At 37.3% G+C, this 19,208-nt stretch overlaps 2 protein-coding genes across 3 annotated transcripts in view; one reads left to right on the top strand and one right to left on the bottom strand.

Annotated features, from left to right (window-relative positions):
• The window catches only part of jakmip2 (janus kinase and microtubule interacting protein 2), a 209,527-nt gene that overhangs the window by 137,221 nt on the left and 53,098 nt on the right, over positions 1-19,208 (top strand). The window lies entirely within an intron of this gene.
• stk32a (serine/threonine kinase 32A) overlaps positions 1-19,208 on the bottom strand; it is a 75,426-nt gene that overhangs the window by 21,786 nt on the left and 34,432 nt on the right. The window contains exon 6 of the mRNA XM_002666081.7: positions 12,274-12,311. Within this exon, the coding sequence (XP_002666127.2) occupies positions 12,274-12,311 (38 nt within the window). The remainder of the gene's footprint in view (positions 1-12,273; positions 12,312-19,208) is intronic.

The raw sequence follows: 19,208 nt of genomic DNA, 5'->3' as shown, positions 1-19,208 counted from the left end.
TTACATGGCAATGAGTAATTAATAACAGAATTTTAATTATATTTAAACGATCTCAAAATAAATAAATAAATCAAATAACGAACTGAAACAGCACTTTTCCTGCTTGTCTTTCTTGCCTGGCTGTGTTTGTGTCAGGTGTGTGAATGCAGTGATATTGAGAGCTTTGAGTGTGTTTGTGTGTGTGTGTGTGTGTGTGTGTGTAAGTGGTCTTGGCTCCAGGCTAGGAGGCCATTGAAGGTAATGCAGCTCTCATTCCTGCGGGAGGAAAAGCCCGATGTCCACTGAGCTGTGGAGAAACACCTCCTGGAGACGCAGCTCTGCAGGACTCAGCACTTTCCTGACACCCTCCAGGGGTTAAATATACAGCACTGCTGGTCTCTGAAAGCCGAGCAGATGGCCTCATCAAGCCAAATATCTGTCTGATTCTCACTCAAAAGCTAATGGATGTTTTGGCTTGGGCTTCGTCAACAGCAGGCATTTAAAGGACGCCTATTATGCCCCTTTTTACACAATGTAAAATAAGTCTGTGGTGTCCCTAGAGTCTGTGTGTGTGAAGTTTCAGCTCAAAATAACCACAGAAATAGCATTTTATTACTCTCTGAAACGGCCCTTTTTAGGTTTTGAATTGTGGTGTTTTGGCGACTGTCGCTTTAAATTCAAATGAGATTGTGCTCTTTTCAAACCAGGGCGGAGCTGTAAAAGCCTGTGTGTCAGTATAGTGTCAGATTCAAAACAAGACAAGCCTCCTATGCTAATGAGGCAGAGATGGTCACTAGTGGGTGGGGCTTTCCGTTGATCTCTGTCGACTTTCGATGTTGAAAATTCAACTCTACAGTTTAGCAAAGTGACTTTTATTGACATTTTAGAAGTATAAATTTTATATGGCGGACTTTGTAAGTGGAAAAACTGAGCGTTCCACTAGCGAGAAAACAGTTGAACAGAGCATCTGCAGCAAGAGAATAAAGAATGAGCCTCCTCATTCTTTACATTCACTTACACTCTCTTTTGTGGATAGGATAATGTGTTGAACGCTGTCACGATTACCAGCTATCATATCCCTTAAGATCGCTGGCTTGCACTAACAATAACTCATGGACTACAATTCCGCCATTTCTGGACTACATATTCATACATGCACTCAGGTCACACACATGCTTCCTCATCTAGACTGATTACTCGCACCACCTGAGGATTGTCAGAGACTGATTGCACACTCTATTTAAGCCACACACTCACCCATTCAGTTTGCCGAGTCTTGTTTACTGTAAGTAGCACTACAACGCGTTTCCCAGTCTTGTTATCCTGTGTACCGACCTTAGCCTTGTTAGCCTCCTTGTCTTTGTCTGTCTGCCGCCTGCCTTTTGACCTCTCGCCTGTTACTGATTACGATTCTGGTCTGCCTACAAATACCCGTTTGTACCTGTATTGACCATTGCTTGCCTGACGACGAATAAACCTGCAATTGGATCTTACCTCAGTTGTATGTGTCACTCCCCGGGGTTACAAACGCACAGACATCCCTTAGCCTAGTTGATTAATTTTGTTTGTTAAGCGCAAAGATTTGTTCTAAAACTATTTCTAAATAGTAAATAAAAAAAATAAAAAAACGAATAAATGAACAATATAACGAAGTGTGCGTTATATCCAAACACACATGCTGTGACCCATATGGTCCAAAACAGTGTTGCCAGATTGGAAATGTCAAAGTATCGTGCCAGAACCTCAAAATTATTGTATTTGGAGGAAAACTGAGAGTATACAGCTATTATCTAGACACATCGCGTTTTGACCCAACATGCAAATTACCATAATACGTTAAAAAAAAAAAAACTAGGTACCTTAGTGGGAAGGTTCAAACTCCACCTCTGAGTTGCTGTCATTGAATGTTGCATGTTGCCAGATGTTGAGGGCAGGCCCGGATTGGCTAATCGGGAGGACCGGGAGAATTCCAGATGGGCCGGTTTGTTTTTTGGCCGCGAGCTCCGGTGTCCCTAGCTTCAGAATCTGTTGCTTACAGCAGTCACACTTTTTAAATTAATGTATTTATTTACTTGACCACAGTCTTCTTATTCAATATTTTACCGCAGCTCTGCTCTTTTTATCCATTTTCTCGCAGCCTCGTGATCAACATGCAGCCTGCAGGCTGAATAACATGTAACTGTTGTGGTCGAGTGGTGAGCACGTTAGGTTTCGACACCACCGAGCCGGGTTTGATCCTTGTCTGAGTAATTTTTTTTTTCTTTCATTTTTATTGTTAAGACATAAAATACTGTTAGGGTTGTTGAACATTTGAAGTTCTAAAGCAGCTGTTTTCTCAAAAAAGACGTGATAGTTTAAATAGAAACTGAATTGGAAATGACCTTATTTCAATATAGTCAGTCGTGAACTGAGATGGGCCGGTCTGACGCTTGAAACTCCAGGGCTGAAAAGGAGTCCCACTCCGGCCCTGGTTGAGGGATTTATTTTTCCGTACAAATTGGATGCCGTAATGGACTGCAAAATAGTGCTGGTTGGCTTGAAAGCAGTGCACACTCTGAGGTGTGCATGCTTTGCTTTGATGAGACTGACTTTGGAAAAAAACCCGTTCACAAGACGCATTTGAATGGGGAAAAATGAGAACATCAAGGGAAAACTCCCGTCCTTCTCACCTTCCTTTACAGCTCGAATTGTTTTAGCATTATTGCTTAAAAGATCAACCTCAAACTGAAAACTACTGACCTAACCACGGGCACGCGCAGCAGAAGCGTTAACTCATGAGAGAGAGCCATTCTCCACGTTGATTGGCTGAGAAGAGGCAACGTAAGATGAGATAGAAAACGTGCCTAACTCCACCTACACCTCACAGACAGTACAGAAAAGATGCAGCTAGATCAATAAGTAAAGAAGCTCGAAGATTACAATGAAGTTACTTTAAATTGCCATAAAATTCTGAAATTATCGTACATTATAGGATTTTTATTATAATTGATCGTACATCGTACAAAGGTCGAAATTATCGTACGAATACGATAATTATCGTACGTCTGGCAACACTGGTCAAAACCTGGCAGGTGGACAAATCTAAGCTTGTTTTTATTAAAACATAATATAATATGCATATAATAAATACCACTACTACGAATAATAACATTATCAAAAGCAAACTCTTATAAATAATCTGAAAAAGCCACCTGAGATGAAGAAGGCATGGAGTTTAACATGTAGAATTCTTTCTTGGAGTGAATTTTTTAAACTATTACAATTTGCTGGGATTTATTTATGCACCTATTTCTGTCTCTTTGTCTTTGTAATTGTTCTTTCTTGCATAAAAAAAAAAATCAATATACACTACAATATAGCATATACACTTGCATGGTGAATATTGTATTTGCTGTTGGTGCTTAATGAACAAATCAATCTGGGGTTACTTTGGTTAAATGATGATATGAAATAATAATATCATGGCATCTTCACAATACTGAATCATTACTTGATTTCTATGTATAACAAAGCACCCACACCGAACCTTCCCCTAAACTTAACCAATAGTGTGCTCTGTTATGAATTCTGCTTGTCCATTGGCTGATTGTTTAAACAAACAAATGTCAAACGGTCATTGTAATATCGTGCTAATATACAGCTGTACCAATTACTATGTCCCAAAAAAAAAAAACAGCATGAAAAGTGCATTTAGGAGTTTTAAATGCCGGCAGCATTACATCACAACAATGCGTTCAGGTACACAAGCACAGGTATTTCTTCTTATAAATAATTGTCATCACTTGCGAGCTCTCTGCATCATTAGGAAACCAAATGACTCCATATTTCATGAAGAAGCCACATCCACAAACCTACTGATGCGTAGGAATACAGCTTATAAGAAACACGGCTCCAGTTATGATCTGTAAATGTAGATTTGCAGACGTTCCCACAATGTAATCTATTAATAAAGGCTGTCAACTGATTAAAAATTGGGCTCCAATATTTACAACATATGAAATAAAATTACACTCACTAGTCAAATAATCAGATCCACATTACTAGCAGATTGGATTCCCTTTTCAACAAGGAAAATATTTGTCTGTACCACATCTACAGCAAACGAGTATTGAACATGTGTAACCCTTATCTACGTGTTATTTTTACAGTATTTGCTATTTTCTTATTAGGACCAGATGTCAGAAGATTTTAATTCGCTCGCAAGAGTGTATGGAAATAACAACCAGTTTAAGATAGATAAATGAGTCAGACTCAAAGATAAAGTTAAATAACTGAGGTAAGTATATTGTTTGAGCAAGTTAGATTGAGGAAAACAAAATAAAACAAATAAATAAATGTCAAAACAGTTCAGTTAAATGAATACTAGAATAAAACAATAAAAGATATAATGAAATCACCACACTTCAAATGATAAACTCACTTCAGACAAATTCAGTCTCACAAACCATATACAATGAGGAAGAAAAATAAAAAAATGAAGGAAAAATTTGAATAAAAGTAGTAATTCAGAGTCCAAGTTCAATGTTCAACACTCAAAAGTTCTTTTTAGTTCCAGTTCGATGTGAAAAATCCAAAAAATCAGTCCAGATAGAGAAAAATCCAAAAAAATGAATAAAAACAAAAATATGAGCGCAGTGAAAGTGCAAGAATGTTTTGTCCTACCAGTTCAGTGAGCAACGGATTAATTTACTTCCAGTTACGATCTTTTAGAAGGGCGGCTCGCCATGTCCGGACCACCGAGAAAGCATCCACGGCAGGGACAGATCGGGATTTTGTAGCAGAAACACGAAAGGGGAACACACGCACACACACAAAAAAAAACCCGGCCAAGGAAAGGTAAAGAACAGGGAAAATAAAGAAGAATGTGTCTCAATTAAATCTAAGTTTTCTGTTGTCTCGGGCGATTTAATGTACTCCGCTCGCACTTCTCTCATTTCAATCATTTGTTGTCACCTTCCTATCCTTAAAATCTAAAACTTTAGGGCTTTCTCTCAGTCAATCACCGAAATAATACGATTTTTTGATCATTTGGATTATCTAAACTGCTGTTTCAAGGTGTCTAATGTTGTTCAATCTGCTCGCGCTGATTAATTAAAGTGACTCTCCGTCACCGGCAGCTCTCACACACACGCAAGGGGGCGGAGCTAACCTCCGACCTCCACCGAGTCAAAACTTACTTTATTCTCTATTTATTATTAATATTTAAACACTATGTATATAATATAAATGAACTGTGTTCAATATTTCTCCTCTCAATCATAAAATACAATGTTATAATTTAAAATAAACTATAATTTGTTTTAGTGACCTAGTCAGTGAGCTAGGTTACACGTCACCTTTTTTTCTAAGAAATCATATTTCTAAAGGTGTTGACTGTTGAAATTTTCACCAGATGTTGATAACAACCAACAAAAATCCCTATATGAAAATAAAATAAATCTATTTAGTTTAAAAATGAAGTTCTGTGTAATAAAAAGAAATGGCGCAGGGAAGAAGTATGGAACACATGAAGAAAGGGAGGTGTAGAAAGGCAGTAAAGACCCAGACAGCAGCTGAAATCTCTCAGTAGTACTTCAGCAACCCTCTGCCCTTCCTTAGTGTAAATGAACATCAGCTGCTTCAGTCCAACATCCACATTAGCAGGATGACGAAGATGAAACCAGGGTGGACATTTCAGCAAGACAATTACCCAAAACACAGCCAAGGAAACTCTCAGATGCTTTCAGAGAAAGATAATCAAGCTGTAGAATGGCCCAGCCAATCACCTGATGCGAATCCAATAGAGAATACAAAATAAAGCTCAAATTTGGTAGACAAGACACACAGAACCATCAAGATGTTGACACTCTGCTGAAGTCTGTGAAAAAACTCACACCTGAGCAATGCATGTGACTTCCTTCTGACTTTATAGCTGAATACTTATTTCCCTACTGACAAGAGCACTTTAGAGCTAATAATCAGGTAAATTGGATAAATAATGATGTGATTTGAAACAGGTGATATCAACATTGATTGCCCTATGTTAACAGTGTCCAGAAGTGTCGTTGACTTCTCGGAGGCATCTGGGATGGACTATCACACAGTGGAAAAGTGTACTGTGGTCAGATGAATCAGTATTTTGGGTATTCTTGGGGAGAAATGGACACTGTGTGCACCAAAGAAGAAAAGGATCAATTAGACTGTTACCAGCAACAAGTCCAAAAGTCAGGGTCGTCATGGTATGGGTTGTACAATTCTGTAAGGGGTAAATGCTCTACTGTTCTAACTTTTTTAAATGTGTTGCCGGAACCAACATTGGAATACGTGTTTATTAAAAACAAACTGTGAGGAACACATAAAATAATGTAAGTTGTATTGGCTGCAATGAAATACAAGTCGAACGTAGATTTAGAGATCACTTCTCTCTTATTTTATTAGCGTTTTCCCTACTGTCCAAACTTTTTTTTTCTGATTTGGGGTTGTATGAGGATTCCAAATAAATCTAAATACTGAGAAAACCTTTAAAGTTGAAATCTGAAGTGCTTAGCATTGTACATTACTAATCACACATTGGGTTTTGATATATTTACAGTAGGAACTACACAAAATATCTTTTTTCTCTTTGGCATAAAAGACCACATTTCTAGAACTGCTCGATCTTGCAGATTCGCAGTCTATAACATCAGAAAGGTACGACCCTTCCTATCTGAACATGCAGCTCAACTCCTTGTTCAAGCTCTTGTTCTGTCCAGACTGGACTATTGTAACTCTCTACTAGCCGGGCTTCCAGCTAACAATCAAACCTCTTCAGCTGCTCCAGAACGCAGCAGCACGAGTGGTCTTTAATGAACCTAAAAGAGCACATGTCACTCCGCTGCTCATCCGTTTGCACTGGCTGCCAGTTGCTGCTCGCATCAAATTCAAAGCTCTGGTGTTTGCTTACAAAGCGACCTCTGGCTTTGCTCCTTCTTATCTGCTCTCACTTCTGCAGATTTATGTGCCCTCCAGAAACTTGTGTTCTGTGAATGAACGTCGCCTCATGTTTCCATCCCAAAGAGGGAAGAAATCACTTTCCCGAACTCTCGCATTCAATCTGCCCAGTTGGTGGAATGAACTCCCTAACTGCATCAGAACAGCAGAGTCACTCGCTGTCTTCAAGAAACGACTAAAAGCTCAACTATTTAGTCTCCACTTCCCTTCCTAATCTGCAATTGCCTCTCTGGCTCCACCGCTAACTGTACTACAAAAAAATAAAAAATAAATTACTAATGCTTTGCTTCTTACACTTTACATTCCTGAAACTTGCCTACAGCACTTATTCATTGTTGCTCTTATAGTTGTGTAAATTGCTTCCTTTTCCTTATTTGTAAGTCGCTTTGGATAAGAGCGTCCGCTAGATGACTAAATGTAAATGTAAATAAAATAAAAATTTATATTTTTGACCAATAAAATGTATTTTTGACTAATGCCAAAATATCCCTGTGCAACATAAAACTGTTTTTGTGATTCAGGATCACATTTACTGTTCTCAAGCGTTCAGTGCTGTCTAGTGTAGACAACAGGCTGTTCTGTCCATCACATTCTGCTTTCACAGTTCGTCTGAGACAAGTGACATTAAACTGTAAAGACAACAACAAATCTAAATGACAGAAAGCCCTCTGAGATGTTCATGAGCTCAGGAATAGATATGCCTGAGGCTTATATTAAAGGACAGAAACTGTAGGCAATCCTTGTCTAGAGCAACGGTTTTCTGGGCCAAGCTGATGCCAAACAACTAGCGGCGATAAAAACCAACTGTGTTGTCGGCTGAGCCAAAAAGCTGCGTGTGAACTGGCCTGATCTCAAGAGGAAATGTAACTTTTTTTGCATTTTGTCAGTTTAGTGGCTACTAGGGATGCCAGGATTCTCAATATAATATTGAACTGTTCGAGACGACCTCCACGGTTCAATACGCGCTTGTGAATTGCGGTTTTCTCGGTTTTGCGTTTAAATAATTTATGTGCATTTTATATCTCCACGAATTGACTGTGCAAGTAAATATCCAATCACCATGCTCTAAAGTTAGGGGGCGCTTGACCATCATTCAACACTTTAACATGGTTCCGGCGTCTATCAAATCTGCGGTGTAAGGACCTTTCGGTTTCGCCGGTAAGTAGAATGCCAATAAAAGAAAAAACGGTGAACAAAAAATAACTGTGCAAGCATTGTTTTACACGTATAATCATGACTGCACATCTGCAGCATCATCACCCAGCAATATCACTGTCTGAAGCAGGATAGCAGAGAAGGTAAAAAAGTCCTACAAATAGCAACAATCCCTCGCTGAATCTTTCAAGCAAACAAACCCAACTGGTTCAGAGAGACACATAAAAATAACAAAGGCAGTGCGGGTGATTATTGCTAAAGATTTGCAGCCATTTTCCGTGATTGGAGATGTGGGCTTCTGTCATCTTATAAAAGCACTCAATCCGCGTTACAGACTACAGTCTCACATTTTTTCAGCACCAAGATAATTAAGATGGTTTATTTATGTTTACTGAAGTACAAATAAGTTTATTTGAAATTGCCAATTTATCTTTATTAACTTCACATGTGTGTTTATTTTCAAAGTGTAGGATTTTATGTGTTCCCCAGTTTGTACATGGGCTACCAGCAACTGTGAAATTTCAGTGTTAATCTTTTTTTATACAATACACTAGGAACTACTGTAGTTTTCTTGGCTTTTAAGTAAAACCAAATGAGTATTGCAATAAATAGTTTTTATTTATTTTTTCTTAACCTCTTACTGTTCCTATTGCCTATAGAATAAAAAAAAGCCTGTGTCAAGCCATGAGAACTGAACCGAACCGAAAAACGTCTTAAAAAACTGAGGTATGTATTGAACCGTGGGCTAACTGTATTGTTGCATCCCTAGTGGCTACTTTTAAGAAAATGTACAAATTTTAACGCTTTCATGCACACCGGTTTAATCAGCCTTGGCTGGTCTCTGAAGCGTACGATCACACTGGTGTGATCAGAATGTCCAAAGCGGACATTATCAACTGCTACAATTCACTACAGTTACATTTTGTCGACATGCACTGAGGCACAAAAAGAGGTGTGCAGAGCTTGTCGTAAATCAAACAAATAAGGTTTATTTTAGATTTCAGACATTCAAATACACGTAACTACAAGCAGAACATACCATTCAGGGTTTGTTAAATTTATGCGCATGTCTATGGAGATTCATTCATTCATTTTCTTTCCGGCTTTATTTCCGTCCCTTTATTAATACGAGGTCGCCACAGCGGAATGAACCACCAACTAATCCAGCAACTGTTTTGTGCAGCGGAGGCATTTCCAGCTGCAACCCATCTCTGGGAAACTTCCATACACACTCATTCTCACTCATACACTACGGAGATGGTATTAGTAATTATTTTTCAATATAACTTGACAATTTGTGCATGTAAGATACACACTGTTTATGTTACTAGAATATTTTCTCTACTCCTCTCCCAGATAAGCAGTTGCTTACCTTCATGATATGTTGAATGGTAATATTATTATTCATATCGAAGGATGTTTTGTTCATGCTTTAAAAATCTTTAAGATTCATTAATTTATTTTCCTTTGGCTTAGCACCTATTCATCAGAAATCGCCACAGTGGAATGAACCGCCAACTACTACAGCATATGTTTTACGCAGCAAATGCCCTTCCAGTCGCAACCCAGTGTTGGGAAACACCCATACACTCTCACATTCACACACACACTCATACACTACAGCTAATTTAGTTAATCAATTCCCCCTATAGCGCATGTGTTTGGACTGTAGGGGAAACCAGAGCACCCGGGGGAAGCCCATGCCAACATGGGGAGAACATGCAAACTCCACACGGAAATGCCAACTCACCCAGCCGGGACTCGAACCAGTTCTTGCTGTGAGGCGACAGTGCTAACCACTGAGCCAACTTTAATAATGGTTGATTAAATAAAACCACCTAACTAAAAGATGACAAAAAGATGATGAAGCAAGGGTATGGAGAGTGTGTGGTCATTTTTGCTTACCACAAAAAGAAACAGCATAAGAAAGAACAACAGATGCAGAGAGAGAGAGAGAGAGAGAATATAGCAGTAGAAAAAGTAAGCCATCTGCTATGTGTGTGCATGTGTGTGAGTGTGTGTGTGTGTGTGTGTTTGTTTAGGGATGGGGTCATAACTATATTCACATTAATATTCCACTCTCTATTATCATATTGATGAAAAATTATGCAGTTTTTTTTCCTTTCTTCCGTGACAACACTGGTTAGCTAAACCTATGTGAAGCATCCAGAATGTCTCACTGCCATAAGTAACCTTCAGTGCCTTATCAAACAGAATCCCTGTATTAATTCACCTTTTCATATTGCAGGAAACATTATTTTGGGGGGGGGGGGGGGCTTGATAGTAATGGTAGTTTTTTAAAGTCACACACATCATTTGCTCAGAATTGACAAGGTACAGTAAAAAAACGGTTACTTGTATATGTATATTTTCAACACAAGCTCATCACGAATACGCTCCCAGGTCTATATTTTTAGGGACAGCGAATTACGTAACCAGAGGTATGTATGCTTGCAGTTTTTGTTTTTGCAAATCCACCGCTGTGTGCACTTTCTGATGGTCTCAAATTTCTCTCAGGCATCCTCTTCTTACATATATCCACCAGAGGGCGCAACATACACTTCAGCTGACCAGGCCAGCTTGCTATCGACTGAGGCCTCGTTTACACTAGTTTTAAAACGGCATTTTAGAAAGAAAACGATCCGCGTCCACACTAGCGTTTCACCCAATGTTTCTGAACAGCTCTTCATCCACACCAAAACACTGAAAACGCACATCACGTGACCACACACACACACACACACACACACACTCTGGCATGCGCTGCAGCATTTCTACCCAGATGAGAGCTGTGCTTGTTGGACTGTTCATCAAGGATCTCCCGCTGGATCTAATCTCACTTTATTTGCTAAACGTGATATTTCATTCATCTTGTTGTCTATATCTATCGACATATTCCCCGACTTTAGTCTTTTGAATCAATTACTTGTTCACAGGTAATGTGTTTTGGCTGAGCGCATAGATAAGTTAATAATTAATGGAAGCACGTACATTCTGTATATTGTCTGATTGCTTGCCTTTATTTCCTATAATGTATAAACGTATTGTACGTTATACTTTTATAATGGTCATTATTGATTATTAAAGTTGATATTCAGCAAAAGAGAGGGTATATTTCGTATTTTCAATGAAAAAGAAAGGAGGCAGTGATGTTATAGCCTCCGTTTTGTTATGAATATGCATGCAGTGAAGATGATGCTCATATGCAGCACAACGCCTCAACAATTCTGCTGTCTGTTCAGTTGTTAATATCAAAATGAAAATGGCAGTTCCTGATTTCATGTTTTCATTTTATTGTTAAGATTTAGTTAAACCAGGGTTTAGCCAGGGTGATGTGACTGATGTTATAAAGTACACTGTTCCCTTTGAAGATCTACCGACGTGTCACCGGGAGTCTGTTTTCCATTTCAAACCTGCAAAGTCTGAATTTACAAGGAGAGGATGCAGGACTGAACTGTGTGTGTTTGGCTACTTAATATTGAGGAAAAGCCCCAATCAGAGAGGCGAATGTCGGCAGCCCCGCCTCCGTTTCCAGATGTCTCTGTTTCCCTTATCCACACTGAGATGGAGCAGCAGCGTTTTAAAATGAAAACGGCCTCTTCAGCGTTTCTAAAACGCTCCGTTTTCGGCGCTCGATAACTCCGGCGTAGTGTGGATGGATGGCGTAACTGTAGTAAAACTTATGCGTTTTCAAACCAAAACAGGTAAACAGGGCCTTAATTACTGACCGACTGACCCACCCACCACCTTTCCTAAACCCAACCGATAGTGTTTTCAAAAGCAATCTAGAAAAAGAAAAGCCATCGTGACCACATGATTTCACCACACTTTAAGCCTGCTGTTTATTTATTTATTTATTTTTGCTTTTGTTTTACCTGGTTTCTGGAACCGGGCAAACTGCTAACATCGGAAAATACAAGATAAGCGGTCAGCTGGTATCGCTAAAATGAACAGAAGCCATCGGTCATGTCATACCACCCCGTAGTGTCCATTTTAAGGACAAAATGCAGCCTCTGGTTACATAATTTGCAATCTCCAAAAACGTAGAAAGGGGTACATATCCACAATGAGCCTGTGTAGCACATTTTGATGTCTAAATGGCTAAGCAACAGTAATAGAAAAGCAGCAACAGCAGAAATGATGGTGATTTATAGTATCGTTGGGGCTTACCGTGCTCGTCCAGTAAAATGTTGTCTGGCTTAATGTCTCTGTGAACACATAAATACAGTTCAGTTAGAACAAATGATCTGTTGACGCACCACTCTAACAATTCATCTGGATACAGCAGAAAACAAGCAAAGCATCACATTAAGCTCTCGGTTGTGAAATGATGAGAAGCTCAAGCCAAAAAAGGCTGTGTCACGAGAGGGAAACAACAAAATGTGGGTCAGGTTGATCTAGAAAATGTGTCCTATACCATTACAGGCCTGCCAGTCACAGTGTGCTTTGAGGAGCACTAGACTGTCAGCTTTTTTCTGTCACGTCAACCGCTGTCAAGGCACTATTGAATTCAGCTGAGCGTGATGAAACCGATAAAGCAGCAGATCACTCCTTTAACATTGGGACTGACATAAATCAGAGGCAAATCCCCCCCCCAAAAAAGGAGGATTTAGTTCTGTTGATAACTGGATGACGGCGGATAGACTGATCAGCTGACCGTATGAAAGGAGCAGAGTTTGAGTGAAATAAACATTTAAAAATCCTGCAAACAAAACAGAAATCCTGCCAGCAAAACGGAAAAAAATAAAATAAAAATACAGTGTGAACAAAGAAAAAAAATGTAAAAACAGATCAAACCAATGTGAACAAAACAAATATCAAAACAAAATCAGTATGAACAAAACAGAAGTGTAAAAAACAGTGTAAATAAATAAATTAAATACAAAAATATTTAAAATCTAAATAAAAATCTAGACAAAAACAGCGAACAAAACAACAATCAAAAAAAAAAAAAAAAAAAAAACCTGTGAAACTAAATGAAACAAAACAAGAGAGATGCTAATGGTCTAATCCAATTTAATGATTTATGCTAAGCTAAGCTAAAAGGTCTTAAACAAAACAAAACTAAATAAAACAAAACAAGAGAGATAATAATGGTCTAATTAAATTCTATGATTTATGCTAAGATAAGCAAAAAGGTCTCAAACAAAACAAAACGAAATCAAACGAAACAAAACAAAACAAGAGAGATGCTAATGGTCTATTCCAATTCAATGATTTATGCTAAGCTAAGCTAAACGGTCTCAAACAAAATGAAATGAAATGAAACAAAACAAGAGAGATGCTAACGGTCTAATTCGATTTAAAGATGTATGCTAAGCTGAGCTAAAAGGTCTTAAACAAAACAAAACTAAATAAAACAAAACAAAACAAGAGAGATAATAATGGTCTAATCAAATTCTATGATTTATGCTATGCTAAGCTAAAAGGTCTCGAACAATACGAAAATAAATAAATTAAAACAAAAGAGATGCTGATGGTCAAATCTGATTCTATGATTTATGCTAAACTATGCTAAAGCTAAAGCTCTTTTTTCTTAAACAGAAAGCTACATAGTTTTTACTGTCAGAATGCTATGTGTGAATAATATCAAATCACATTTAGGTGGCAGAAATAACAGAAAGCTATGAATATTCATATAATATAAGAAAACAATTACAATGCATTAAAATAACAATGAATTTGGACACACACGCGCACACACACGCACGCACATACACACACACAACTAATTATAAGAGAGGGGGAAAACATACATGCACTTATTATATTAGTATATGAGGTTCTTTTTAATTTCAGATGTTTCCTCGTGTTTTAGATCCTGTAATATGTAAGAAGCATGAAGATATATGTTCAGACCCAACACAGATACGTCAACTCAATCTTGTTGTGCTAAACAGAATTTACAGACTAAATTTCGGCTATTTAAATGAACGTATGGAGATACTGTTGACAGTTTTGACACAAGCCAGTAGAGAACACTTCAGATACAGGTGAGGCCAGGTGAGAAATGTCAAGTGTCTAGAGTTTAATTAGCTGACATTTGCACTGTGCTCCTGCATATATCAGCAGCACCTGATAGAGGATGATCATCGTGACAGCTGCTGGACCCATTCCCTCAGCAACAGGCGCCAAGGCAACCTGCCTCCAGCCGGGTCTGTGTGCCTTTCATCTAATGGGCAGCTCGAGGAAATTACCACATTGCTTGCTATTTGAAAATAGCCTGTTTATATTTTTTGCTGAGTAGATGACATTTAAACAAGCATGACCAACTATTGATAAAACAATCCTCTTTTTGCATCGTTTCTGCTTGGCTTTAATTTTATTATGTGGTATTCTTTTATTTCAATACTAGCAGATGGTTAAATTTGCAAACAAAACAAAACAAAACAAAACAAAACAAAACAAAACAAAACAAAACAAAACAAAACAAAACAAAACAAAACAAAACAAAACAAAACAAAACAAAACAAAACAAATTCATTCATTTTCTTTTCGGCTTAGTCCCTTTATTATTCTGGGGTCGCCACAGTGGAATGAATCGCCAACTTATCCAGCATATGTTTTACGCAGCGGATGCCCTTCCAGCTGCAACCCATCACTGGGAAACATCTATACACACTCATTCCAACACCCACACTCATACACTATGATCAGTTTTAGTATACCCAATTCACCTGTACCGCATGTCTTTGGACTTGTGGTGGAAACCAGAGCACCTGGAGGAAACACAGGGAGAACATGCAAACTCCACACAAAAACACCAACTGACCCAGCCGAGGCTCAAACCAGCAACCTTCTTGCTGTAAGGCTAACATGCTATGCCACCGTGCCTAAACAAAACAGAAAACAAAACAAAACAAACAAACAAACAAAACAAAAATAAAACAACAATACAAAAAAACACAAAACAACAAAACAACAAAACAAAAAAAACAAAACAAAAGAAAAAAAAACAAAACAAAAGAAACAAAACAACAAAACAAAACAAAACAACAAAAGCAAAACAAAACAAAACAAAACAAAACAACAAAAGCAAAACAAAACAAAACAAAACAAAACAAAAACAAACAAACAAAAGAAACAAAACAGCAAAACAAAACAAAAAACAAGACAACAAAAACTAAACAAAAAACTAAACAAACAAAAACAAACAAAAAAGAAACAAAATAAAACAAAACAAAGAAAAAAAGAAACAAAACAAAACAAAAAAGGTCTACATTTGCAAACGAAACAAAAGGAAACAAATGGAAACAAAACACAACACAAAACAAAAAAAAAAAAACTAAACATATATGTCTTAATGTATACTGTTATGAACAAACAACAATACATTTAATACATTTTTTTTTGCTGTTTTTGTTTTCGCAAATCCACCAGAAGCCGCTGTGTATGCTTTTCAGATCTCAAATTTCTCTTGCGAGTGCCATTTGTGCCTGCTATTCTTACTTAAATCCACCAGATGCCGCTGTTGACTAACTGACTTACTGACTGACTGACCCACCCTCCTCTTCCCTAAACCCAACCAAAAGTGTTTTCAAAAGCACCGATTGACCCGTCCACCCACTTCCCTTATTTTTGGATGAAAACATAGCTACTGTTTAAAAAAAGTAATCTCGGAGGCCAGCGTGAGTGAGTCCTGCACCCCTCACACACCTGAGCTCTCTCAATGGCAGTGTTATTCGACCACCCTGAGAGCAGCGGGCAAACTGATCCACCAGCCTTTTCTTTCGCTTGACTGCTCCGACAACCTATTAGCAGGATCTAATGGCCTCATTACATCACATATCATGATGAGGGCTGTAAACGAGCTGCCCCGCTGGTTACTGGATCCCTGTCCAGATACTGAAGAACAGAGGGACAGCTGAAGCCCGAAACACACACACACTCCTTAATAACCCCCATTGTGGGTATCTGAGCGTTCTCTATAGTGGAGCTTGATGAAGGGCTGCTTTTCCTGGACAAAGCTGGACATGTGTTGCTGTTTACTTGCTCTTTGTCCAATCAAACTACTTCTTGATAAGTTTTAACTAAGGCTTAGCTATTTTATGTGTAAGCATGAAATAGGCAATTTATTTAATTATTAATTATTATTAATTATTATTTAATTATTAATTATTAAACACATATTAATTATGTTTTATCATGAAATTCAGCCTTTTTGTTTTTAGGTTCTTCTTTGGCTTGTATTTATAGGATAAAGTGTGATTTTGGCTTGTGTTTACAGCACTGGGCTCCTGCTGACTTCCCCTCACTAACTGCTGACAGTTTGTCTATTCTAGTGTTTTCTTTTATACTAATAAATTGGATGTGAAAGACAATTGGCTGTCAGCATGAACTAAAAAGAAGTCAGTGTTAAAAGTGCTTTGGATTTTGTTTGGATTTCATGTTGGCTTTAAATACTGTTTGTGGTTTTAAGTCTGTTGAACACTATATACAGCATCTATTTATACATTTGTGATACACTGTGGTGAGGCAGTGGCGCAGTAGGTAGTGCTGTCGCCTCACAGCAAGAAGGTCGCTGGTTCGAACCTCGGCACAGTTGGCGTTTATGTGTGGAGTTTGCATGTTCTCCCTGCCTTCGCGTGGGTTTCCTCTGGGTGCTCCGGTTTCCCCCACAGTCCAAAGACATGTGGTACAGGTGAATTGGGTAGGCTAAATTGTCCGTAGTGTATGAGTGTGTGTGTGTGTTAATGTGTGTGTGGATGTTTCCCAGAGATGGATTGCAGCTGGAAGGGCATCCGCTGCATAAAAAACTGGCTGGATAAGTTGGTGGTTCATTCCGCTGTGGTGACCCCGGATTAATAAAGGGACTAATCCGACAAGAAAATGAATGATATGCTGTACACAGTTGAAGTCACAATTATTTGACCTCCTGTAAATTACTTTTTCTTTTTATATATTTTCCAAACGATGATTAAGAGAGCAAGGAAATTTTCACAGTATGTCTGATAATATTTTATCTTCTGGAGAAAGTCTTATTTGTTTTATTCTGACAAGAATAAAAGCAATTTTTTGTTTTTTTAAAAACCATTTTAAGGTCAAAATAGCCCCTTTAGGCTATATATTTTCTGATTGTCTACAAAACAAACCATCGTTATACACTGACCTATTTACCCTTACTTGCCCAATTTATCTAGTTAAGCCTTTAAATGTCACTTTAAGCTGTATACTAGTATCCTGAAAAATTGCTAGTCAAATATTATGTGCTGTCATCATTAGTGATGCTTAGAAACTATTATGTTTAGAAATGGGTTAAAAAATTCTTCCTTCTGTTAAACAGAAATTGGGAAAAATTATATATATATAAAGGGGGGCCAAAAAAAAGGGATGTCAAGAAAGCAATGGTCAACACGGGTGCAAACAGATGTATGCAGGTAATCCAGAATCGTAGTCAAAATAACAGGCGAGAGGTCGGAAGGCAGGCAGCAGGCAGGGACAAAAAGACAAACTTGGCAAGGGTCAAAACACGGAAAAACAAGACAAGGAAACCACGTTGTAATGTCACTTACAGTAAACAAGACTTTGCCTGGAGTGAGTGTATGTGCTGCTTAAATAGTGTGTGTAATCAGTCCTTGACAATCCTCCGGTGGTGTGAGTGTACTCAGTCATTCATTCATTAATTCATTCATTCATTTATTTTTCTTTTAGCTTAGTCCCTTTTATTAATCCGGGGTCGCCACAGCGGAATGAACTGCCCATATAACCAGCCATGCCAGACAAAATGACAATATGAAGGTAAGAAGTCAGCAGTACCACATCGTAGCATTGTTTTTACACATAAAATGTTAACGCTATCTCACTGCGATTCAGAACCTTTTAATTTCCCTGCTGAAAAATCCAGCTTAAACAAGTCTAGGATAGTTGGCTGGTTTTGGCTGGTCGACCAGCCTGGTTTTAGAGGGGTTTTGACCACTTCCATGAACTTTGTTTGAAGTTTATCGGAGCCTTGGAGATTGAGAGAATTCACAGAAAATTTAGCTTGGATGTTACAGAAGACTTAACAGCATTTTAAAATGAACAGTCAAACAAAAAACACACATTATATTCACAATAATGTTTTACTATATCACTTTATTTTGTTGTATTTTAATTTATTAGAATATATGCTAATATATAATATAATATAATATAATATAATATAATATAATATAATATAATATGATATAATATAATATAATATAATATAATATAATATAATATAATATAATATAATATGATATAATATAATATGATAAAATAAAATATAATAAAATATAATATGACATAATATAATATAATAAAAAATAATATAATATAATATAATATAATATAATATAATATGATAAAATAAAATATAATAAAATATAATATGATATAATATAGTATAGTATAATATAATATAATATAATATAATAAAATAAAAAATAATATAATATGATAAAATAAAATAAAATAAAACAAAATAAATTAATTTGATTTGAAGGTGACATGGTGGCGCAGTGAGCACGTTCGCCTCACAGCAAGAAGGTTGCTGGTTCGAGCCTCAACTAGGTTAGTTGCCGTTTCTGTGTGGAGTTTGCATGTTCTCCCCGTGTTCGCATGGGTTTCCTCCAGGTGCTCTGGTTTCCCCCACAAGTCCAAAGACGTGGGACAGGTATGATAAAATTGTTCATAGTGTATGAGTGTGCATGGATGTTTTTCAGTGATGGGTTGCGGCTGGAAGGCTATCTGCTGAGTAAAAAACATATGCTGGATAAGTTGGCGGTTCATTTCGCTGTGGAGACCCCATATTAATAAAGAGACTAAGCTGAAAAGAAAATGAATGAATGAATGAATTTGATTTGAAAATGACATTTATTCATTAGCATTTAAAGCTTTTACATTTCTATTATTAGAAAATTAGTTTTTTGTATGTAAAAAATAATAAAATAAGCTAGATTGTTTTGTTAATATATTCAGTGATATAATTATTAATTAGCCTATATTATCTTGGGAGAAAATAGTTTTTTTTCGCTAAATAATTAAAAGATTTTAAATCTTTTAAAAAGTTTACCTCTTACTTTAGAACTGCATTCCATGGGTAAACAATTGCTCTAATAGTTTTTGTAACTCAATGTCACTCA

Source organism: Danio rerio, chromosome 21 (assembly GCF_049306965.1).
Source record: "Danio rerio strain Tuebingen ecotype United States chromosome 21, GRCz12tu, whole genome shotgun sequence".
NCBI classification, from domain to species: domain Eukaryota; kingdom Metazoa; phylum Chordata; class Actinopteri; order Cypriniformes; family Danionidae; genus Danio; species Danio rerio.
This window is presented reverse-complemented; position numbering and strand designations above follow the sequence as displayed.